This window comes from Lates calcarifer, linkage group LG16_LG22 (assembly GCF_001640805.2).
Source record: "Lates calcarifer isolate ASB-BC8 linkage group LG16_LG22, TLL_Latcal_v3, whole genome shotgun sequence".
NCBI classification, from domain to species: domain Eukaryota; kingdom Metazoa; phylum Chordata; class Actinopteri; family Centropomidae; genus Lates; species Lates calcarifer.
Window position 1 is genome coordinate 164,707 of NC_066848.1, and position 25,644 is coordinate 190,350.

A 25,644-nucleotide genomic window follows, 5' to 3' on the forward strand; every position below is an offset into this window, starting at 1 on the left:
GTGTTTGTCCATAAACTAACGTCTCTCTACACAACGGGAACAAACACAAGAAAAAACTCCTGACGGTTTGAGTGTAAATGTAACAACCTTGTCTTAAACACAACGACTTTATCGATAAAATCTCACGTGTAAAAACGTGTGTTTGTTAATGTAAGTTTGGTGTGTGTGTGTGTGTGTGTGTGTGTGTGTGCGCGCGTGCGTGCGTGTGTGTGTGTGTTCGTTTTCTGGTCGGTCCGGTCTGACGTTTCTCTACGTCGCCGTTACGTCACCCAAACGATGCGGAAGTTGAAGTCACCGTGGAGAACGTAAACTAATGTCAAGCAGCCGCCTGAAAAATAAAGAAAAGAGGAGCAGAAGAGGAGGAAAGAGGAGGAGAAGAACCGGAGTGAACTCTGAACGCGGCGGACGCTTCACCTCCGGCTGCACTTTCACCACTGCCGGCATGTAACGTAACTTAGCTAGCCGTTACTGTTACTACTCCCTTAGTTCTCCGTTACGTCTAACCCCTCTGCGACCGTCGGTCGCGGGTTACCGACACCGTTACCGTTGAATGGACCGACTGGGTGACTCAGAGTCCACGTCGGTGCTGCTGTTTGGTTGCATGGGTCTCTAAAAGCTGCAAGCCCCGCTGCGTTCCATTCTCCCTGGAAGGTAAGTGAACGCTCCGCGAAACTCCTTTGAAAAACATCACATTTTAAGCTTTCTTCTCATATTAGCTAAATTACACACATCCCTGAATAGAACTGGAGGTTTTCCCACATTCGGTAGCACCTCCTCATTAATTCGGCACACACATTACTGCAACAGACAGTAGTTTATTACAGTAAAATCTCTACTTTTTCAACCCATTGTCAATTAACGGTCGTCCTTTCAAAATTATGGTCCACCCTGCTGAGCGGTGGCCAAAAGCAACGCGAGTCTCTTGGAAAGGTCGACATTTCGGCGAAGGTGGTGCTGCTGGGTCGATTATATACACGCCGAACTGTAAAGTGTCTCCTTATAGAATAGAAAAAGCTTTAAAATACACATGGAAGCATGTTTTCTGTGGATAATATCAAAGGGGAGTCTTAAATCGACGAATATTTGAAAGGAGTTCAGGCGTACAGGCTGTTCGTGAAAGCAGCGAGTATCGGAGCTGGAAAAATCAGCAGAAACGGCTCTTTTTTGTCATAAATACCGAACAATAGAGCTGCTTACTCTTAGATAAAGTGCGCGTGAACGTGTTTTATGTTCGTATCTTTGTTTTATGGATTAAAATGCAGAGATAATTGAAGAAATAGTCTGAACTGAGCCGAGTCCTCTGCGCTCATCAGTCAGGATCAGGGATGTGGAAGGTCGAGCAACCTTTAAAATGACAGAGCTCAGAAAGACTCAAACTGACGGAATAAACTGGAGGTCATGCATCATGGCTGAAATATCACTGCTGATGAGAAATGGTAGAAAGTGATGACTAAAAAAAAGATGATTTTACATTTTAGTTGTATTTTATTGATGAGTTGATTGATGGAAAATTAAATTAATTTGATGATTGATTATACAGTTAAGTCCTCTATCATCAGGTTTTCTGTTTTCTGTTTCAAACTGAAGATTTTTGGGTGATTTTCAAACATTTTATGGAGAAATCATCGACTGGATTCATCGTCAGTTTAATCATGTACAAAACACAGAGAGTACAGTCAGACCTCAATGAACAACCCATCACCACATCACTCAATCACTCATCAATCAATCAATCAAATTTTATTTGTATAGCACCTTTCACACAGGTCAGAGTCGAACATTTAAAAACAGTCAAATAGAATTTTAGCAATAATAACAATAATAATAATGATAATAAACAGAGTTTAAAAATCTGTCCTACGGCCGAGTCTGAGTCCGAGTCTCTGTTGACCAGGGTCTGAGCAGGTGAACTGAAAGTTAGTGTATTAATGGAGGATCAGATTATTATGGTCTGTCAGGGATTTCCCAGAGTTTAAAAACAAAAGTGAAACGATGATGAAAAGTTCAGTCTGTTCAGTCTTTTAATGGAGGGAAGATCCTAACTTCAGAAGTCACTCGAGGACTCTGAGTCCTGGACTCCAGTGCTGCAACTCTGATCAGATTACGATGTTTACTGCAACTTCAGCAACATCTGCAGCCAGACCTGTGGTCCTGTTTCCAGGTCCAACTTCTCGGAGTCTCTCCTGTTTCCAGATGCTGCAGATCTGAGTCCAAAAATTGTTCCAAGTCATTCTGCTGCTTTCACTGCAGCTGATAAACCAATGCTAACATTAGCCAGCTAACTGAGCTAACATTAGCACCCGCTGGTAAAAGTAGTCCCTGATATAAACTCACAGTCCTTTCCTGTTAGCTGGCTAACGTTAGCAGGAACCAGAACAGAACCTGATCAGGTCAACAGAGGATCACTGATGTGTTCTCATAGTTTCTGGAAACACTGGAGGTCTGAGGCTCAGAGGAAGAAGATAGAAATGAGGAGAAGAAGAAGAAGAAGAAGAAGAAGAAGAAGAAGTCTGATAAGTTCTGATGAATCCCGTTTGTTTCTTTAAGTTGATCTTCTCTGCTTTCAGACTTCCTGTCGTCAGCCGTCTGTCTGACTCCGACTCCACTGTCTGAGGTACTGCAACACACACACACACACACACACACACACACACACACACACACACAGAGTCCATATGGGTGTGTGAGGTTCAGTCTGATTGATGTTTGTTGTGCAGAGTTCAGCTGTAAATATTCCTGCACAGTCCTGGACTGGGGGGGGGGCATGGTGGTCATTTTATCATCCATCATAAAACGAGGACTTCGTCAGGTCCTCTGTTTGCGTTCGTCTGTGGATGTCAGCGCTGCGTTCAAAGACACAACCTCCTCGTTCATTTCAGTGAGACTCGTCCTCGTCCTGTTCTCACACTTTGTTCCTCCTGCTGTCATGAATCAAACCTGGAAGACTGAGTCGGTGCTTTTCCTTTATGATTGTGTTCGACCAATCAGAGTTTGGTCGGACAGTTTCACTCACAGGATCCTGGTTATCAGCTCATTTCTGTGAATATGTTTTCACTGATGGAACCTAAAACACAAGCTGCTGTTAAACTGGTAAGAAAATGTATTATGCATTAATATTAACAACACGTTTTCAAAAATATAAACATCCGTCTGTTTGAAAGCTGGAGTCTGTAACTTTCCACATCGTTTCCTTTAAAGATGGAGGATGTTAAACGTCGTGGACAGAGCAGGAAGTCGTCGACTGAGCAGGTAACTGTGCTGTTATCCACCAGGAGAATGGGATATAATTCACACAGATAAAAAATGATGAAGTGTGCTGTAAAAAATAAAACCAACATTAGCTTCTTACTTCTGGAGGTTGGAACAGTGGTGTTCATCTGTGAAGATGATCTGATCAACTAAACCTGAAGGATCAGAAACTTTAGCTGCTCACTGTTTATTTTCTGGAATAAACCAAAACACTATGAAAAAATCCCATTGGCTTTTTGTGGAGGAACCAGGCTGATGCTAACTTCAGGACTGGACTACAGTTCCCTCTTCCCATTAACTTTGGACCGAGGGAACAGGAAGTGCTAACATGCTAACATGCTAACTTACTTCCTGGTTTTAGGATCAGTCCTGCAGGACTCTGATGGGTCAGGGTAAATTATTTGAAATACAGGAGTGTGATTCTGTCCAGTGTTAACAAGTTAAAGATGACACTGAATCATGATGTAATGGAGAGAGTGATGAGGTCACAACGTGTCGCCCCGCCCACTGTGACATCACCTTTGGGGGGTGTGGTCAAAAGAGCAGCAGGGTTCAGATTGATCAGCCTGTATCTCTGCTGTAATTCTGCATATGTTTCTTTTTAATGCAGCGACCAGGTCAGCTGACCCCCTGACCCCCCCACTACTGCCCCCCCCACCTTCCTGTAAGCTGTGCCATCTGTCAGAGCTGCTCCTCATTGGCTGGAGGAGCTCCGGTCTGCAGGCAGCGCAGGATGGGATTGGCTGGCAGGACGCCTGGAAGAAGGGGGCGTGGGCATCAGCTGATTGATAGAGATCGGAAGTGGAGGAGGAGGAGGAGGGGGAGGAAGGGGGAGAGATGAGGAGGAGGAAGAGGAGGAGCCGGAGGAGGAGAAGCTGAGTCGAGTCGGTAAATCCACGATGAGTCGACTCTGCTGCAGACAACAAGTGTTCATCAGAGAGAGAGAGAGAGGAGGGCGAGGGAGGGTAGAACGAGGTTACTCTGAAACAGAGAGAGAGAGAGAGTGACGGGACGAACGAGGGAGAGGAAAAGGACGTTACCACGGCAACTCAGGAGACGTCGCTGCAGCGGCGAGGACACCAGGACACACAGGTAAGGTTACAGCTGAGTGTGTGTGTGTGTGTGTGTGTGTGTGTGTGTGTGTGTGTGTGTCGTGTGTGCATACGTGTGGTTTCATAAGTGTGTGTGTGTGTGTGTGTTGGTGGATTGAGCAGTGCATGCTGGGAGGGGGGAGGAGGAGGAGTGTGTGTGTGTTGGGGGAATCCTATTAGCAGAGTCCAGGAAAAGTAGGGCTAACTGTGCTTATCAGTGTGTGTGTGTGTGTGTGTGTGTGTGTGTGTGTGTGTGTGTGTGTGTGTCCACCTGCAGAGCGACGGTGTGTTTATCGGCCGTCGTCGTATCTGAGGATCTAAATAAAGATTTCCTCCTCCTGTAGTTCACAGCTGAATCAGCTGCTGTGAAGACTCTTCTTCTTCTGTGGTGTTTGCTGTAAACCTGAGGCAGATAAAAGGTCAGGGAGCTGCTCTGCTCTGAGACTCAGAGCGAGCTCAGGTAACGTCTGTTCACGTTGTTCCTCTGAACCTCTACAACTGAACAACACAGACGCTCAGTAACTAACTGTAACACGTGACGAGACTCTGGCTGTTTGAACAGTTCATGGTGTCGACATGTTGTAGATCAGATCAGTCCACAGGTAATAAACTCAGCATCAGCAGCTGTGGCTTTCAGCTGTTCCTCCTCGGCCTCAGTGTGGTGCTGCAGGTGAAGGAGTTAGATCACAGTTTCCTCCTTCACACACAGTTCATTTGGTTAAAACCTGAAATATTTCCCTCGTTAGAGCTGCAAAATCTGATCCACACAAGAAGCAGGAGTCAGATCTTCAGACCAGAGCTGGTCTCTGAAGGTCTGTGCTGGTCTGTGCTGGTCTCTGCTGGTTCACTGAGCTCTGTTATATCCAGTTAGAGTCATGTTGTCATCTAAAGCTCCAGTGGACAAAGATACACAGAGCAGCTGTAGAAACTTTAGTTTTGATCAATCATCAAGTTTCTTGTTTGGTTTCGTTTGTTCCAGATGAGAACAGATGTTCTCCAGACCAGGTCTCAGACCAGGTCTCAGACCAGCTCTCTGTCTCCAGTCGTTCACACTGTGAACAAATGATGAGCTGCAGCTGGGCTCATACACATCTGCAGTCTCAGTAATTACTTCAGAAATGAAACAGTTGTGATGCAGAACTTGTGATTTGCATCAGGCTCAGTAAATGAAAAGAGCTGCTGGTGCCTCTGTGAGGCTGCAGCGATGTTAAAATACAGGAAAGGAACCTGCAGGTTCACTGTTTGTGAACCACGTTAACGAGTGTAAATGATGAATCTTCTACAGCTGCTGTCATTTAATTCAATGGACGATCGTCCACGTCAGAGTCCGTCCACTAAAGTTCTTTGTTCTTCTCAGTGTCTGACAACATTCATGACAGGATTCCTACAGAGACAGAGCTTTTTATTAAAGAGGAAGATCCAGAAACATCTCTATATATCACTACCAGACTCCACTAGACAAAAACAGCGGATTTAACCAGGAGCTGCTGGAATACCACTGCCTCCATCTGTTAGTGTGTCTGTGTTACTGTGTGGTACTTTTACTGCAGTAAAGTATCTGATTACTTCTTCCACCACTGAAAGTCTCACAGTAACACAGACACACTAACAGATGGAGGCAGTGGTATTCCAGCAGCTCCTGGTTAAATCCCTGTTTTTGTCAATGGAGTCTGGTACTGATGTATAGTGATGTTAGAGAGTTAGAAACCAGTAACATGGGACATTATTGGTTAATTCATCTATTTTCTGCAGCTTATCTGGGTCGAGGTCACATTAATAAATTAAATGAGTTTTCTAATATAGTTATTTTTATGTACATCTGGGAAGTAGAGACAAAAATCTGATATACAGTAAATGTCAATAAATGAATGTCCTTAACTGTATGTGTTGTTATTGTAGTGAAACCTTGTCTGATCTGCAGAGATCATATCCTGCTCCTGTTTTAAAGGTCATCAGATTAAAGTGGATGTTACGGTGATGGTGATGAGGACGGATGTCTGAGCAGCAGAGGAGACAGATTCAGTAAACACTGACTGTTTCATTGGTTTAAATGGTCTGTGTTGTGTTTCTGACTGGTGCAGGAAGGGAAACAGAAGCTGAAACAGTTCTCTGAAGCATTTGGAAGTTCGGTAGAAACAGGTTTGAGTTGAAAAGATTTCGTCCTGGTTTTTAGGCGTCGTCGTCCTCTTTACCCTCATCATCTCAGTTGATCGGTGTGTGTCTGTGGATGATGGAACAAACTGCAGCAGATGCTCGTGGACTCAGGTTGTTGTTGTAAATGGATTGAAATACAAACCTGAGGTCGTCTTACAGCAGCTGGTTTTGTGTTTCTGGCTCCTCTGTGTTGACACAGAGCCATGTTAGCACGAAGCTCAGCACCAGTCAGGAGTAATTATCAGACGCAGATACTCAGATGTTTCACAGACAACAGTTACAGTTATTGTTCTCATGAGCAGCTACAGTTTGAGTGTGTGGATACTGGTGTCATTACAACACAGTTTCATTGAACAGAGGATTAGAATCAGCTTTTATATAAAATATTGACCACATACAGGATTTGACTGTTTTTCTAAGTTCTGGCTCTGTCCGTCCATCTGTCCCATCCCTGTGGTATCTCAGTAAATCTCTGACAGGATTTACATTTAAATTTAAAAAAACAAACTGAAGGATGAACTGACCAGATTTTTGTTAACAAAGTTCAGAGGTCACTGTGACTGCACAAATCACATTTTTAGCCATAACCCAAAAATTCATATGCTAATAAACTTCACCTGGGCTGGATGACAGAAGCGTACGACCACGAGCCAGTGATTCAGTTTTTTTGATGCAGAGTTCCATGAACACTTTTCAGGAAAGTAGAAAGAAATGGATGTAAATCTAGAGACAAGGAGGTAAACACGAACATGAACATAAAACTGTACAAGTGGGTGAAAAAAATCGATGCCATATAAAACTAGAATCATGAATCTATTTTTGGGTTATTGACCTTTGACCTTTAACCACCAAATTCTAATCAGTTCATCCTTGAGTCCAAGTGAACGTTTGCACCAACTTTGAAGAAATTCCCGCAAAGCATTACTGAGATATCACGTTCAGGAGAATGAGTCGGACGACAAGCAACAAAACAAAATGTTCGTACACAAGTAAAACTGTTCAACAGATAAACAGAAGTTTGTATTTCTGATAAACAAGGCAATAATGTGAAGCTGTTATATCATTTATTTACTGTGAATATAACCAATCGTTACCTGATCAGTTACAGAGCTGCTGCTCACACTCACACCTCATTACAGCCTCCACTGTCCTTGAAGTTGCCCTTGAATTTACCCTTGAATTTACCTCTGGGGTATTCTCATCCAGTCAGAGAGCGGTGGGGAGGGGGTTCAGTGTCCTTCAACACTGCACTACAACTAAAAGCTACACTCTCTAATACAAAGTCACATGGACTCGCTTCTGTTGGGAATTGTAGGGAAAGCCCAGTTCCAGAACAAAATGATTTTAGGATGCATCTGAAATTAGTGGGGGTTCACCTAGAAGTGATCTTGGTTCATTAAAAGCCAATTATCACTCAGTTTATATTCACATGCAGCTGACTTGATCAGGATCAGACAGTCGTAACATGCAAATAACTAATGTTAACACTTCCTATACCTGAATAATCACAGAGGTGTTTCCTGTTCGTAGAGTGACAGATATTTACATGATTACAGGCCGAACTATAGCATCGAGATCCTGGCTTATGGCCCTGAGCTATCAGATATCAGAACTCTTTATCTCATCCTCCACACTCTTGACTGTGTGTGGTTGTGTTTGATTTCCTGCAGCCTCTTGTGTTTTCATGTGACTTCAGACAATCCTCATGATCTAAACCGCTGACCTCTAGCAAAGAGCATAGAAATGAATTTCTCTTCCCTGCGGAACACGGCTGCACGACTGTGAAATCTCAAATAGAAAAAGAGACACAGATTGGAACCTGCAGGCAGAGAAAAAGAAAAGGGGAAAAACAAAATCACAGCTGATCAGTATCAGGTATAACACAGTGACTGTAACATGATATAAAGACTAGACCACTTCAGAATCAAAAGCAACAACAAACAGTTTCACAGGAAGGAAAGAAGTCTTTGTTGGTCTAACCTGCAGATCAGACCGTTCGTACACTGGCTCTAGTTTTCTCACCTGAGCGCCCTCCAAGCTGCTTTTCCCCATCTATTAATAGATCAAATTCACATGTGTCACTTGGCGCCTGCTGGCCCACATGTTCCTGCCGCCATGTTGGAGGATGGCCAAGGACATGAATGGACTTGTAATTACCACAGAATTTAACCTTATCAGAGATAAGGATAGAAGTGGTCTGAAAGGCTGAGGACTAGAACAACATTTTTTTCATTGTGGAGTTATTTACAGGTGGGTTACAAATGAAAATAAAAAACTTAAAAATAAAATAAAAATTAAAATTAATTAAAATAAAAACTAAATCCTCCTAAAATAGCACTAAAACCTTTTCAAGAATGTCCAGAATGTCCTAAATGCTCTAGAGTTTCTTTCAGAACCTTTGAATTGATTCCTAGAACTGCTTAAATTACCTCTAGAACACCAGAACCCCCTAAATTAGCCTAAATATCCTAATATGGAATATCCTCAGTAACCACTAGAACATCTTAAAGGAATCCTAGAGAATCCTCAGCAGCCTCAACAATCTCTAGAACATCCCACAGAACCTTTAGAACCACCTTAATGACAACAAGAACCTCTTAAACAACCCTTAGAACACACACATCTTAAAGGACTCCTAGACTTTTGTCATTAGCCAGTGGAACATTTAAACAACCCTTAAAGTTTTCTAAAGGTCCTGTATGAGTCTTAAAGGACTCCTAAGACCACTAGAACCCTTTTAGGATTGTAAGAACATCATCAATTGCCTTCAAGATGTCTCAAAGTAGCATAGAACCTCCTTAGTGACAATGTAGACGTCTTAGAAGATTCCTAAATTGTCCCTAAAGGCCTCCTAGAACATTTGTAATGACCACAAGACCCTTCTAAATGACCCTAGTGGTGGTCCCCCCAATGTTTACGCCGGTTTAACACTACAAATATGGAGGCCCATAGTGTTTGACTTCGCTTCTGCCTCTGGTGAATAAAACATGAGAGGTCTTGAGAGGTATCTGATCGTTGCAGTGAACCAGTTTGCTCGAGGATATCAGTTGACCTAAATAGACGATTCACAGCAGACCAATGAAGTGTTAAGGGTCAAACTTGATCATCAGCTGCACGACTTATGGCTAGTGGGGTAGAAAATCTCCTTTTATTCACAGTTCAGAACATAGAGATGACATTTATTGTTGTTGAGACTCTCTTTTCTTGGAGATATCTGGATCCATGTTAGAACCACAGCAGTTTTTTTATGAGCACTGCAGTGCATCAAAGCACGCAGTGTTAACAATTATGAGTTTGAATGTATGTTTGAAAGTGTGTATGTGTGAGATGTATGAATTTGGAGTATCTGACTTGGGTTGGAAAAAAATGAAAATGTGCATTTTCAACGCTTTTTCCCCTGAAAATCCCGTTTCCTCTCTTTCTGTCTCTTGCCGTCTTCCTTTTATTTTATTTTCTCTGTATAATTGATGAAATGGGAGGACTCTGTCATGACAAACATGTTGTGAGATCTTGAAGAAATTTAAGTGTAGAACAAGCCAGGATTGACTTGCAAAATGGAAATTTCTTGAGAATGACTGTTGAGAATATTAATTTTGTCTCTGTCTCTGCTTTCTGCTGTAGGTTGAAGAGATGATGAGCAGATGGAGGATAAACCTGATAATATAGTTTTCTGCTTCTGACCCTCATCAAAGACTTTTGATGAGCACTTTGATGGGTACCAGGAGGTCGAGGGACCTTTTGCATAAATAGCAAAGGCCCACAGAAAAGGAAGATCAGGACTTTTAGGTGACTAAGTTGCCAACATGTCTCAGGCAGGTAAAGTCCTCCACCTGTATGTTGAGGTGAGGTCTGTTCCTGAGGAGGAAGGGAAGGCGCTGGGAAGAGGAAATGATGGCACTGGTCACCTGATGCTTCAGTGTCCAGACGTCCTCTCTCACTCCCAGAGGAGCTCCACCCACTCGAGTCCCAACCGTAGTCCGGCTCTTTCCCCAGTCACTCAGCATCATACTGGGGGTGGGAACCACAGCTTACCTCCTCCAAAGTCCTCTTCCAGGCACTCAGTCAGCTTCCAACTCCAAAACCCAGATGCAACAGGATCTCCCACCCAGTTCCATCGTCAGGACGTGTTGTATGACAGTTTTGGTCAGTTACTCCAGGTCCTTGCACCTGGAACAACCAGTCCAAGCCATCATGGCTCACTGGGACGCACCCATTCCTCTGACATGGATCCCTACCAGGGAAGGGTACCTATTTCCCCATCCTCTACATCCTCAGGGGGGCTGAATGTACCCTCCACACCCACCAGCAACCGTAGGTCCCATGAGGTTCCAGGGGTGGGTGGTGAGGAAGGGAGGACATCTGTGGTGACCTTTGGCTACATAGAGAAAGCTAATGTTCACAGCATGGGCAGCCGGCGTAGTTCTGTTTGCCAAAGTGACTTGGACAATCCTCTTAACAGACTGGATGGGCAGCTGCTGACTGCCCACCTCCGGAAAAGGCTGAGTGACCCAGTGTGGTACAATGGTCAGTCAGAACAGAGCAATCCTTACCCTAATCACCCCAACTCACCTCGGAATCAGTCCCCACGGGGCTCGCCTTACCTGCAGAGGTCTACCCTGGATGCAGTAGCCAGGGATGCCACCTACAGGGCTTTGGAGGAGTTTGGATCCCCAGAACTCAGGCGACGATTTGCCAGTCATGGCTCGGAGAATTGCAGCCCCACCCTGCCACGGCACTACCAGTCCCCTCGCTGTCGGTCCTGGGGAGGGTCCCCTGTACTGCCCCGCAGCACCTTAACCCTGCCATCCAAGGTCCAGCTATTAGAGCTGGACAGGGGAATCTGCCGTAGTTCAGTGAATGGGCTTCCTAGAAGTCCTGCCTCTGACCACCTCTGTGCCCACACTGGATACTCCTCCCATACGGTGACTTCAAACTCAGCGCCTCACCCACATGGTCTGCCCCAGAGCCAGCAGAGGCCCTGGGTTGGGGATGAGAGCCCCAGGTTGTCCAGCAAATTTCATCCACCTTTACCTGCGGGGAGACCCACAGACATCCAGCATGACATCCCAACTAGCATATTTCCCACCAGCAACCAGACTAGGACTGGCTACCAAACTAGTGGGAACTCCCAACACAGTGTTAATAGTAGCTATAATACTAACATCACCAACACCAGTCATAATTCTACGGACAGTATCCAGTACAGTGCTAATAATAACTCAAGCTTATCCAGCAAGAGTCACTACAGATCGTCCCGCTGCAGTAGCAGAGCCAGTGATGCAGTAAGCCCTTCCAGTGGCAGGAGAGGTTTCTCCCCGTCCCCAAATGCTGAAGTGGCTTGTAAGTTAGCGGTGGAAGCTACCAAACTGTCCACTATTTTTGCAGGCCGACGGTCTCCCTCTCCAACACCTTCTCAAGCTGAGTCACTGAGGTCAGAGAGTCCCAAGATGGGAGGGTCATTCCTAAGAGAACCCCAACCATACGCCACTCTTCAAGGGAAAAACTCTGCAGAACCTCTGCAGGTAGACAATCCGAACCACAGATGGAAAACAGAAAAACAGTTACCTCAAACCAGACCAGGACGTATCTCACCCCTCTTGTCCCAGACAGCCCTCTCTTCACCAGCATCTCCAGCTTTACCAGCCCGGTTGCACCGAGCTGCTGCTTCTCAGTCACCAGTTTTAGACCCACGGCAGCAACGGAGTTCATCACCCAGTAAAGACACGTCAACCCTGCACCGTTACCAGCCACCACAGTACACTGGAGACCACAAATCGCCTGGCATGGAGTGGAGGCAGTATGATCACCTCTTTGATAGATCTCCTAGGGACAGCCCTAATCTCTCCAGGAGACTACTCTCCAACCAAAACACAGAAGCTTTGCCTGTGAGCTGGACCTCCAGGCACCAGGAGTGGAGGGACACTGGACTAATCCAGGACAGGGACGAATTCTGTGAAGATGACCACAAATTGTCAACCTTCTAGAGTTTACACTCTAAACAAAGAGGAGAATCACAGGAAGGATGGAGAAGATAAAGGAGTTAAAACGTCAGTGCAGGGGAGCCAGAGGCTGATTGTAGGCATGTCCAAGGATCAGAGAGAGGAAATTCAGGATCACAGCGGGGCTGCATCCTCTCAGAGCTCCAGCGGGGTGACAGGCAGCTTGGGAGACAGTTCCCAGCTGGACAGAAATGATAGCCTGTTCCCTGAAACCTCGAGCCAGTCCAGCCATGATACGGCAGACACCGGCTTTGGGATACAGGTCGGCTGGACGGGAGGATGATGAGGGTTTGGTTGTATGTAAATACAACCAGACCCTGTGTGTATGTGTGGATATAGTTATGAAGATTATGTATGATTGTGTTTAGAATCTGTGTGGTCATGTGTGAGTGGGGTTGTCTTTCTGCAGAGCTGAATAATAAGTCTTCACATCGTGTCACAACATAATGTCAGATTTACTTTGATAACAATAAATATACAACAGAAAGTCCCTCCTCTCCATTCAGTTAGTTTCTGTGTCACCAGCCTCTCTTCATGTTTCAGTCAAATGAATATCTTCTGCTGTACTGGTCAGTAAAATATGAACTCTCAGCATTTTAGCACATTGTATTGTTCTTGTTGCTCAACAACTACACATCCCATAAAGCTTTGATAGCACCTCTGTGGCTAAGACTCATGGGATTTGTTGATTTCAAACAATTGTTATCATTAGAATATCAAAATAGTTGAAGACACATTTTTTTGTTGATTGAATAATTGTTGCAGCTCTAGTTAGAGCTTGTTTGTTAATCACAAAACATAACTTTCAAACAAAAGCACTGCAAAAAGTGTTTCATGAAAAAATATTAGCTCTAAAGTGAACATAAACATGTTATTTCATCACAGTGCTTTGTTTCTTCTGCCTGCAGTCAGACAGCGGCTCAGCGACGACTCCGTCCTTGCGATCGCAGAAGATCGCACGAGCCAAGTGGGAGTTCTTGTTTGGAAGCCAGACAGAGGAGAGTCGCTGCAGTAAAGGTGCTAGATACCACTGATGATTGTTCTCATTTATATCCATATTTGTTTTCACATTATATTTTATTGATGTTCATGTTTTGGTAACAAAATGAATAGGTTTTCAAACGTTTGGTGAAGACAGCATGGCGTATAAGAGTTGTGCAACATGTTTTGATTTTGATGGACTGCACCTCTGTGTTTCCATATATCTGTCAAGCTAATTTGGATCAAAGTTTTGAAATGTCCAAAAAAAAATGTGATAAGCTGTAGTAAGCAGAGTAGAAGAGGTAGAGGTTTCAAACCAGAAACAAAACAAGTTCTTTACAAGTTCTTTGCCAATTACCAATGGTGGTCAATGTGTTGGAGAACACTGCAGTCAAATCAGACACATTCTAGGCACTTCCTGTTGTATGAACTTATGACAACAGCTGATCTCGCAGTGTTTGACTTTTACCAGGTGTTCATCAAACTCCTCCAACTCATCGTGGAGAAACTGCACAGCTGTTCTGTGTTTTTTTCATTTCATTTGAATGGATTTGAAACTGGATGTTATGTAACACTGCTAACTTTATATACATGGTTATTATATTTCATACAAGACAGTGACCCTGGATCATTTTTTCAAAAGGTACTGCTTCCAGAAGTTTGGCGAGCTAACTAGTTTTCAGACATTGTTAATTGCAGCAGGTAATGTCCAGGTGTCACAGGTGACTCTGAATTAGACAACTTTAACTTCACTTCACTTTTTAGTGAAAAGAACCAAATTCATCAGAGTTTTATTCCTAAACAGTTTCATACCTTCACACTTGGAGTACAGCAGCAGCATCAGTAGAAGTGCTGGGAGTACCAGAACTAATACTAGTAGTAGTATTAGTGTAAACAGGTGCTAATATGAACAGCAGTATATTTGAGTTCTACCTTTCAGCAGGTTAGAGGAACTGTCTTTTGTCTTGTATTGTTTCTTCACTCAGTGAAGTAAACAAGCAGCTTCAGGAGCTCCCAGTCTTCTTCTAAGCCAATTAGCCGAAGCTTAACATCAGCTAGAATGGGGCTCACAGTGTGAGCACAAGTATTACTACACACCACTACTCACTTCCTGTTCTTTATTTAGCATGTTTTTCTGACTCAGTCACTTGGACACTATTGAACCAGGATCTCTTCTAACTGTCTAATTGTCTGAAGTCCTTAGTGTCTGCTCGCTGTGGAAATGTGTGGCCTGATTGTAGTCCACATAGTAATCTTATTGTTGTTATTATATTAATATATCACTTCAGGCATCTTCAGTGATGATTCAGTGTTCTGATCACAAAGTCTGCTACAATATGATTTCAGTTGGATTTGATTCAGGAGCCAGCGATAGATATGAGACGATATCATCTGCTGATTCAACACAATCACTTTCACTCATCAAATCACAAACAACAACTAAAATATCATCTGATATTTTTATTCCTGAGCTCAACCGGACATTTAAATGAAAAACAATCTTTTTTTATTTTTCACATTCTGCAACTTTAACTAAGGAAACAGTTCAGTCTTTTTTTCCTCAGTTATCAGTTTAAAATTGCTAAAAAATTGATTTATTTACTTTTTTATGTGAACTACACAGTTCATAGAAATTTCTCATTGAAGTTTCATATCTGGAAAATTGGTTTTGAGACAGAAATAAACTGAATTTGCACATTTAAGGTTTTTTAAAAGGTAAAATGATAACTAACTGTGAAAGGCAGTACAGAGGTCAGCTGATTTAAACAAGGGGTGACAATATATACACAAATATATAACTGTATCATCTGCATACAGCTTTATCTTCACTTGGTTTGGTGCACCTCTTGTTAAGACTTCAGACCTGTCTTTCTCACAATAAACATTAAAACACTTCTTTCCTCCAGCAGACGCCCCGTCCACAACGCCACCAACCAGCGGCTCGCCCAGCCCCACCCCTCCCTCCTCCCTCCACCTGAAGCCAGCCAATCAGAGGAGGGGGCGGGACAGCGAGGGTCATAGGTTGTCGCACCACGAGGTGCGGCAGATCGAGGTGGAGCTGGTGACCCTTGGCCCCCGAGGCACCAACCCCAAGACGGGCATCATCCGCCGGACCATTAAATACTCTGAAACGGATCTGGACGCTGTTCCGCTGCGCTGCTACAGGGAGACCGACCTGGACGAGGTGACCTGGTTACATCTGGTTTCATCTGATCTGAAAATATCTTTATGTTCATGATTGATTAATACTGATCATTGCTTTGTAGGTGATGCGGGCGGAGGCAGAGGCAGCAGAGGAGGCAGAGGCGGACTCAGCCTTCGGCAGTAACCGCAGCGTCCTGGGAAACTCCAGCTTCAGCCCAGCTGGCACCTCCCCGAAACCCCGGACAGGTGGAGGGAAGGAGGGGGATGAGGAGGAGGAGGAGGAAGAGGAGGAGGAGGAAGGAGTGGTGAGCTGGGCCAGTGTCAGGATGCAGGGAGACAAACAGAGACAGAGAGCTGCCAAAGAAGAGGACGAGGTGTTCAGTCTGCTGCTGAAGGGGTGAGAGAACGCACGCTTTACATGATTTATTTGAATCCACCAGTTGCATTCAAGTACAGATTAAAACATGCTGAAGGCAGAAATTAATCCGTGCTCAGTAACACTACAATGTATGTGAAGAAGAAGATCCTGATGATATATAGAGATGTTTCTGGTTAAACTAAAAGGATCTGACTCTTTAATATAAAGCTCTCTCTCTGTGGGAATCCTATAATCATGTTGTCAGACAATTATAACTTCCACATTTGTTCAAGTAGTTCAGAAAATAATCCTCAGCTACACGATGTGTTCAACGACATGATGTGCATCATTAGAACCAGAATTTTTACAGTTTGGTGTTGGTTTCCTTTCTTAGGCCTTTGGAGGCGTTGTCTGACACCCACGGTGGCCTCAAGTCTCCGATCTCCGTTGGCAGCCCCCGCCGACCTTCCGATAGCAACCTGGACTCCTTTAGCCGCCATTTTGAAAGCATCATGGAGTCTCATCGGGCCAAAGGCACCTCCTACAGCAGCCTGGACAGTGTCGACCTGCTGACATCTGGATCCACGTCTGTGTTCACCTTTGACCTGCCGACACTCACCCCTGAGATCCAGGTAGGAGAAAATAACCTGATGAATCACGTTGATGTGTCCTGTGTCTGCAGGAGGTAAGATTGCTGTGTTTGTGTGTTCAGAGTCAGATCTGTGACAGCGCCAAGCAGATCATTGAGCTTAGTTTCGCCCCGCTGGCCCGTCCGGACCCGGCCGCCTCCTCGGAGATGTCTCGCTCCGAGCTCACCCTCAGTGTCTCGGGAGCCGGGCTCCGAGGCGGCTCCAAAGACGACTCTGGCCCTCCAGTCCGGTCCAGATCAGAGAAAGATTCGTGGCGTCGCTCCATCCTCAAAGATGGCTTCCGAAAGGCAACCTCTGCCCCCTCCCTCCACAGCAGCCCCAGGTGAGTCAGAGCTGATGGTTTAGGTCCAGACTCAGGACAATTTACTGTCCATAACCTCTTCTGTCTGAAATTTATTTCCCGATCCTCAAGTATTTCTTGATCCTGTTGGATTACCAGCCGGGAGAGATTTACTGACAGATTTTATGTCGGAGAATAAAACCTGAAAATGTCTTGAGCTTGTGTTAAAACCACAGACCTTATTTCAGACATTTAACCAGAAACACACTGACAACAGGAAGAGCTAACATGCTAACATGCTAACTGACTTCCTGGTTTTAGGATCAGTTGTAGGCTGTACTCATTCATCTAGTGGTGTTGTTATTGAATGGCTCTAATTAGTTGCAGTCAAACCGGTGACTGTTTTAGGGCCAAGACTTTATTTAAAACACATTTCAGATACAAACAATCAATCAATTTCTGTAAATAGTGAACACTGGATCAGGACTGAGAACTGCTGCAGTAACATGGATCGGCCACATGATGGAGCCAGAGAGACAGGATGAGGTTACAGCTAATGTTCACTTTGCTCTGTGTGTGTGTGTGTCTTTATCTTTGTGAGGACCAGTTGAGGACGCTGTGGAGAGGTTTGGTCCTCGTTAACATCAGGTTTGAAAGGTTTGTTTAGAAAGAGACGACATTTGGTCTCATTGTTAGGAAGGTGTTTCAGCTTGTTCAGTGGGTAAAGGGTTAAGAGCTGAGGGATGGATGTCAGTGAGGGTCCCCACAAGTATAGAGGTAGAATTGTGTGTGTGTGTGTGTGTGTGTGTGTGTGTTCAGCTCAGCTACACGTCAGACACACTATAATTAAACTCATGTGTTGTCTCAGCCTGGGCGTTCAGCTCAGTCAAATCCTCACACTCACACACACACACACACACACACACACACACACACACACCATCTTGTGTAGGTGGGTAAAGGCGGTGACCTTGTATTTTGAATTTATTCAAGCTGTTTCTGCTCTTTATGAGAGAAAATGGAGGCAGGAATCATCGCGCTGACAAACCAAACCAAACCAAAACTTTTTCACGTTTTTTCAGCAGCAGTTTTCTGACGACAGATTCTGTAAAAGCTGATAAAAACCACAGAGTTTCACTCTGTTGGAAAGAAGATGAGAGCTCCTCATTGTTGAGAAGTTTTCTGTCTGAGCAGAGGAGCGTTCTTCAGATATTTTTAACTGTAATTTGGTTGTTTCTGTGGCCGTCAGCTGTTTGTGTGTGTGCAGAGATTTAACGACCGTCAGCTCTTTCAGGCCTTTACAACTGAAAACTCAAACAACACACTGTTCTCACTCAAAAGCCCTCTGCAGATGTTTGTCTGCAGATGTTTGTCTGCAGATGTTTGTCTGCAGATGTTTGTTTGTGGACAGAGCTGAGTATCAGATGTTTTAGACTAAATGTGAAGTTCTGCAGGTTTCAGTTAAAGTGAGTGAAGAGGGCTGGAAAACCAAACTCAGTCCATCTGTTAATCTGATGATTTAATGTTTTAATCCATTTATAGTAAAACCGACCAAGTTCAAGTCAAAATTAGAACTTTAAGGAAAATTCTATAAATACAAACCATTTCTAAAACTTCTTCTTACTAATAATAATGACATTTAACCAGCAGTCGTTCCCAGGCTGCTGCTGATAAAATAATGATTTTAGAATCAAGCAGCTTCGTGTGTAGTGACTTTGACTTTATTGTGAATTGAGCTGCATTAAAACACAGTGTGATCACAGAGAGCATCATGGTCTCTCTCTCATAATAAAAACTGCTGTGGCTCTGTTTGTGTTCAGACAAATGAAATGCAGCATTAATCATTCATGTTAATTCAGTTTGTTAATGTTCAGTGAGTTTCATGTTTCTCTACCTGCAGCTTTGATCAGCTCTGTCTGATGCTTCCTGTCTGTCATAGTGTTGTTGTTATCGTCGTACCTGGTCCTTCCTGTCAGGCAGCCAATCACACCTGGACCCCGGCCAGGCCCGGGGCCGGCCCCCGGGGGCAGCGGTAACCATGGTTACAGCAGATTAACTTCCTGGAGCGTGAGATGTCAGGTTTTAAAATAGAAAAAGAGAAGAAGAAGAAGTGTTACAGTTCAGCACCTGGTTCTGACACTGACAGGAAGAGAGGCTGCAGGTCACATGACCAGCTGAGGTCTGAACACACAGAGCCGACACATCGTTCCTTACACCTGTTCCACTGCAGAACCCAAAGAACCACTTTATGAACAGGGTTTGTTTTGATCTAGTTTCAGTGTTTTGATGAAAATGTGTAGTTTTATTTTGTTAATGTACAGGATGTCCTCTAAGCATTTTAAGGCTCTGTCTGTCTCCATGTTTGTGTACAGTTACCATGGTTACAGGTGACACCATCTTTGTTGCGTCCAGTTGCCGTTTGTTTACTTGTGTTTACGTACAGACTCCATGTGACTCCCCTCAGTAAACCCAGTCCTCGTTATGCACTCACTTAGCATTAGCATTAGCATTAGCATTAGCATGACCATGGCTACTCCCCTGCAGATCAGCTGATTCTTCAGGGGCTGTTTGGGTTTATCTCGATAGTGAAGTGAACATTTAGAGGAAGATTTAGATTCAGACTGACGACATTAATCCTGAATTTACCGACTGAGATGTGACTCCGTGTCTCTGACTCAATGGTTTACCTGTTGGTGTCAAACTGAGAAATCGGCCTCTGAACAGACGTTGGTCCTGGACAGTTTGGACAGTTTGAGATGAAACAAAGGTTCAGGATGACGTCTCAACTGTCATCATGTTTCTCTGTGGTCCTCTGGATCTGGATCTGGATCTGGTCTGTGATATTTGGTGATCAGTTTTGGTTCCACATCCTCTCGACACTGTTCACATGAGGAGAGTGTCAGTGTGCTGCTGCAGTCGCTGTGTGATGGAGGGTTTGGTTCGGCTGAACTCTGCTCTGCTATTACAGACCCTGTAAAGTCTGTGTTTAACAATGAGTCAGCATCTTATTATTTACTCCACAGCTTTATGTCACTTCACCTCAGGAGGCCTTTGTTTAAAGCTGGAGAGAGTCTCACTGTTGTTTCAGGCTTCAGCGACCAGCAGGAGGCGCTGTTCAAATTTATCCAAACTGCCTTCGAGCGTCATAGAAATCAAAGTTTTCAGCTGCTGGACTCACGGTCACTGAGCTGTGATCACGTCTCAGCCTGACACTGTCGACGCGTCGACACGTTCATCGTCACTTTGCTCTTTCAGCCTTTTGAATTCGTACAAGCTACGTTTGTGCCTCCACTAAATATTCTGTGTATTTTATGAACATTTGATCTGATTGATAACTGTGTTGTATTGTGTGTAAAAGCCTCAGTTGTGTTTGTGTGGAGCTTTGGTTTCAATTACTGAATCATCTGCAGATTATTTTCTCGATCATTTGATCCAAATTAATCCGTTTACATTAATATAAGACAAAGAAAAACATTTGAGGATCTGAAACTGTCGACAGAGAAAACGTATGTAAACTATTAACTGATTATTAAAATTCCTGATGGATTTTTTGATCGTTTTAATCGTTACAGCTTTAGATTCAGATCTGTGCCTCATATATCGATCAGGACGTTTGTCTTTTATCTGTGGGTACAGTTTTCTCTCACAGAGTGGATTTAACCAGAGTGAACTTCCTTCCTTGTCAGTTGTTCTGAACACTGTCAGTTTGAAGAATTCACAGTTTTCTCTGAAGCTCCGTCAGACTAAGAAAAGAGTTTCCTGTTTTCTTCTTCGTGCTCCTGAGTGTTTTTAGACTCTGAACAGAAACTTTTCTGCTGCTGTTTCTGAGCTTCAGTCCAGAGGAGTTCACTGTTTTCCCCTTTGGCCTCGCTCCACTCCCTCGACTGGGTGTGGACACGATTCAGATTCAAACACAAACTTTATTGTTTCCAGTGGAGAACAGACTGAAGTGCAGTGACCGTTTCTAGAGAATTCAAACTTGGAAATGAAAAACAGGATCACACCCAAAAACTACAGCAGCTGCTTCTTCTTCTGCACTTTAATGAGACTCCTCCCAACACACACACACACACACACACACACACACACAGTTTATCAGGCTATGGAGGGAAATTCCAGATGGATTCATTCAGCCAGCGTTTCAGAGACGGGATGGAAAGAAAGACCTCCCACTCCTGTCAGAAAACTAGAGACACTCCCTGAACATAAACTGAATCCTCCCCCTCCTCCTCTTCATCATTCATGTGGATCTTTTCCATCTGTTGTCTGTGTGTTGTGACCTCTGACCTCTGACATGCTTTCATTTGGTGGCCTGCTGGTTTAGGAAGTAAAGCACACAGACTTTTCTGCAGTGTCTGAGCACTGTTATCACCATAACTATTATATACTAATTATATTAGTTTATCGTGTTTAAAAAAGAGGAAACACTGGTTCTTTTGAAAGTAACAGAGCTCTGCAGTGATGATGTGTTTCTGTAGTCCAACCTGAAGTTAGCATCAGCCTGGTTCCTCCACAAAAAGCCAATGGGATTTTTTCATAGTGTTTTGGATTATTCCAGAAAATAAACAGTGAGCAGCTAAAGTTTCTGATCCTTCAGGTTTAGTTGATCAGATCATCTTCACAGATGAACACCACTGTTCTGATGTTTGAAGTAAGAAGCTAATGTTAGGCTATAAACCAACTACACCACGGTCACATGACGTCAACGTCTCCACCACTAAGCTTCCAACTGGTCATTTCATTTAGCTCTGAGCTCTTCTACAAAAGCCTTTCTTCTTAGAAAGTTAGTGAGAGTTTGAAAGAGCGTGAGTAGAAACACAACGAGGCTGTAAAGGTGGACTGGTGAGTAGATGGGTTTTCATGTTAACGTCCCCGACAACCTCTGTAGTCTCATTTAGACACTCGTTAGCAACCGCCTTTTTTAAGACACGTAAAAGCTTCAAACATCAGGAGTGGGGGATTTACTGACCCATTTTATGTCGGAGAATCAAACCTGAAAATGTCTTGAGCTTGTGTTAAAACCACAGACCTTATTTCAGACATTTAACCAGAAACACACTGACAACAGGAAGAGCTAACATGCTAACATGCTAACTGACTTCCTGGTTTTAGGATCAGTCCTACAGCTGTTCATCTTCAAATTAGTGAATGCGTTTTTTTTTTTGTTTTGGTTGTTTTTTTGTTGTAAGAGATATTTAACTAATTTACACACTGATAATAAAACTATGAGAATAATCATTATCTTTACTGTCCACATCATTTCTTTAGAGAAAATGATAAAAAAAAAAAGGAATTCTCTTTTTCCTCTTTTACCTCAAACATAAACAAAAGACAAAAAACAAACATGAACTAAATTTCAGTGATGCCAAAAGATGAAACGTGACCATAAAAACAAAGAGAGATACTAAAAACAGCTGAATTACAGATGAAAAAATGAATGAAATCATATTTAACACTGGTCAAATACAGATATAGTTTAAGTTTTCTAGGTTCTAAGCAGGTTCTCAAACATTAGTTCACTTGTTTATAATTTACAAAGTCATGATTTAATTCACGTTGTGTTTCCTTGTTTTCTTCTGTTTATTATTGTTTAAGTTGTTTTCGTTGTCGTCTTTACTGTAAATTAAAGCTGCTGAGATACAAACTTCCAGGAAGGTCGATAGAGTGAAAGGAAGGTAAGAGGAGACAAAGAGAGGAAGAGGGGAAGGAGAGGACAGAGGGGGGAGGAGGAGGAGGAGGGGCGTCCCGGGTCAAACCAGGGAGGAAACACATACCTCCTTCCCCTCAGTGGAGGAAAATAACCCGGCTGATGGACGAGAGGGGAGGGAGGAGAAGGTCCGACCGAGAGGAGAGAAAGAGAGAAAGTTGTGGGGGTGAAGTTGTTGAGAGAAAAGCCGGCGGGGAGGTTGTTAAAGTGTGGAGGAAAGAAACACGAGGAGGAGGAGGAGGAGGAGGAGGAAGGAGCTGACAGAGCAGTGAAGAGGAAAAGTCAAGCAGACGAAGCAGGAGGACTGAAAACAGACGGATTAGAGGAGGAGACGCTGCTGCTGAGAGTCTGGATGAGACACAAACACACTGACGGACAACTTCACCAACACAGCCGATGGTCCTGTTGTGATGATGTCATCAGATTGACGCTTTGATGATGTCATTCACTCTCCCCTCGGGTCAGATGTGGATGTTGTTTGATTGGCGGCTGCTGTCGGCCCGCCGCTGACATCACAGTCTGGGCGTGAGAGTGGGCGGGGCCACGTCGTCATGGCAAGCTACCTGCTGTGCTGGGGGGGCGGGGCTCTGGAGGACAGGTACCTGTACGCCCCGCCCTACCCTGCTGTGTACAGGTGAGTGTCCTGAGGATCTGCAGGTCTTCAGTTCAGCTCCATCAAAGAGAGAAAAGGTTTTAAAGGTCTTGAAGACGTTTTCTCGTCAGACTCTTTAACATTAGTTACGACATTAAACGAGTCTCTGCGACTCATTGTGTTGATTTTAACAAAAACTTGGAGGTGGCTGTTTGTGTCTCTTTGGGACAGTTCCTGTCTCTTCATACAGAGGCCCCTGACCCATCGGGCCCCTGGGCGAGTTCAGGCGTCCATCTGTGGGTCCAGGTCACATTGATTGATCAGTTAAATTAGCTGTGATTATTGTTAAACACAGTGGGACAGTCCTGAGGGAAATGGGTTTCACTGTTCTGTCATGTTGTTCATCACTGGTTAAAGTTCTTCAGGCAAACGTCCTCATAGTTTGAAGAAAACATATCTGATTGAAAGTCCTTTTCATAAGCTCCATTCACGTGGTTTTTCAGGAGCTTTCAGCCACATCTCTTGGCCTTCATCAGCAGATGGAGTTTGTTCAGTTGTCATGGAGTTTGGAGATTGAAAGATGGTGACTGTTTCTCAGGCAGGGAGACTTTAACTTGCATTTTCTGTTTATCAGTTTTAGAAACAAACAACACATTTTTTGGTTCAGTGATGCAACTCAGTGAAATATTTTTTTAAATGCTGATGTTTTTATTCTGTGATTCAGAAGAACCTGCAGATCTGTTCGTATCAGATGGCATCTGTGGACTCAAAAATATTAATCAATAAAAACATGTCAGGGTGATTTATTTACAGCATGTGGAGAGGAAGGGGGGGGGCTGTTTTCTACCTCCATTATCTCAGCATCTCCTTCTGATTTTCTCTCGGCTTGTGTAAAACCTGCAGAAACCTGAAACTGGTCCACGAGCCTGGGTTTCCCACGGTGGTCTAAATGTTGTTTCAGAGGCTCTGAAACCTTCAAAATATGGAACCAAAACACATCAGCCCACATTTTATTTGCTCTCTGTTTCATTTACCTTTTTGTGTTTTAAATTGCAGAATAGTTTAATGTAGTAGAAAATGACTAACTGTACTTCAGGATGACTCTTTAACTTAAGTTCTAGGTCAGGAGGTCAGAAATAAAATATTCCCTCAGAGTTTATATGTTTTTTGAACATTTTCCATGTTTTATTCTTTCATGTTACAAAAACAACTGGCTGATTTCCTTTATATTTGATGACAAAATATAAATATTTTCCCTCTGGTCCATATCAATAAACCTGTGCTGTTACATGGTGTCCTGACAGCACAATGGTTCAGACTCACACCACACAACCACAACGACCCAGTTTCAGTTCCAGCTGAGGAACTTTATTGCAGGTCTGACACCCCTCTCTCTGGCCTGTCTGCCTCTCTACAGTCAATCTACTGTTTAAACAGTCCAGCTGTCTACACGGGGCTCACGTTTCACTCATGTTGCGAATCTGGGCGAATAGATAAGTTTAAAAGAACTGAGTTGGAGCAGAGTTCCTTTAATTCTTGATATGTACCTAAAGTGATCGGCATCTGATTTCATCTCAATCTGGATTAAAACGCAGGTCTGAATCTATGACTACACCAAGATATCTGGCTTTGTTTGTGGTCTTTAATGGTGGTGACTAAAGCTGATCTCTAACTTTTAATCTTTGGTTTCAGAAACATTTATTTGATCTTATTCTTTACCTGGAGGACATTTTGGTTCATCCATCCCCTAAATTATTTGATGCATATAAACCAGTGTGTCATCTGCATAGTGATGTAGAGATATGTTGTTTATTTGTGTTTGTAATCTGAGCTAGGGGCCCGAGAATAGAGCCCTGGGGAACTCCACCACAACCGATCATTTCTGTACACTCAGATGTGTAATTAATCCAACTCTGATTTACCCAGATCTGACCTTTATTAGATGACCTGTGATACCAACCTGATGACCCTCAGGCTGACCTCTGGACAGAGGAGGACCTGATGTGTTTCTGGGTTTGGTACAGTTTTAGCTGTGTGATCTGACTCAGCAGTAACTCTGCTCTGCTCCGAGGCTTCGCTCTGCATCACTTCAAACAGAATTCATAATGAACCTTCCTGTGTTTTTTAGTGAGTCCAGACGTTTCTGCTGAATTAAAGTCCCTGCAGGCAGAGGATCTCCTCAGGAGTTTGGAGGAAGTTTGCTGTTTTAACTTTCCTACTGAGCATCCATTATAGATCAAGCACTTGTTTCGCAGCGAGGCCCGAGTGGAACATGTGAGAGCTGAACTCTGTTTATCACCTTCTAAGGAGCATTTCATGCTTTCTTACAAAACACAGACTGGATATCAAAGAGTTAAATCAAAGTCATGTTGATGTAGCAGTAATGTGAGATCTGTGTATCATGCTGTGGCATTAGACAAGGTTGACAGTGATCTCCT

General features: G+C 43.7%; 2 protein-coding genes across 4 annotated transcripts in view; both read left to right on the forward strand.

The window, feature by feature from the left end:
* The first annotated feature begins 270 nt into the window (after positions 1-270).
* Positions 271-13,158, forward strand: LOC108873853 (uncharacterized). Of its 2 annotated transcripts, XM_051076532.1 has the most exons (6): positions 271-651; positions 2,568-2,614; positions 2,880-3,090; positions 3,199-3,249; positions 3,860-4,341; positions 10,116-13,158. In XM_051076532.1, exon 6 carries the CDS (start codon positions 10,298-10,300, stop codon positions 12,476-12,478), a length of 2,181 nt encoding a protein of 726 aa, XP_050932489.1. In that variant the 5' UTR covers positions 271-651; positions 2,568-2,614; positions 2,880-3,090; positions 3,199-3,249; positions 3,860-4,341; positions 10,116-10,297; the 3' UTR covers positions 12,479-13,158. The 2 variants fall into 2 exon arrangements, with proteins under 2 accessions (XP_050932489.1, XP_050932490.1); XM_051076533.1 differs by having other exon boundaries at positions 2,880-3,249.
* Positions 12,576-25,644, forward strand: part of psda (pleckstrin and Sec7 domain containing a) — a 38,473-nt gene continuing 25,404 nt past the window's right edge. The window contains exons 1-6 of one of the 2 annotated variants that reach the window (XM_018662178.2): positions 12,576-12,755; positions 13,402-13,510; positions 15,382-15,659; positions 15,742-16,016; positions 16,372-16,609; positions 16,690-16,949. In XM_018662178.2, coding sequence (XP_018517694.1) covers positions 12,576-12,755; positions 13,402-13,510; positions 15,382-15,659; positions 15,742-16,016; positions 16,372-16,609; positions 16,690-16,949 — 1,340 coding nt within the window. The remainder of the gene's footprint in view (positions 12,756-13,401; positions 13,511-15,381; positions 15,660-15,741; positions 16,017-16,371; positions 16,610-16,689; positions 16,950-25,644) is intronic. The other variant, XM_018662180.2, reaches the window with a different exon arrangement.

Bases quoted from the DNA above. Each gene is read 5' to 3' on its own strand.
- LOC108873853 (XM_051076533.1), top strand. From the start codon at position 10,298: ATGTCTCAGGCAGGTAAAGTCCTCCACCTGTATGTTGAGGTGAGGTCT.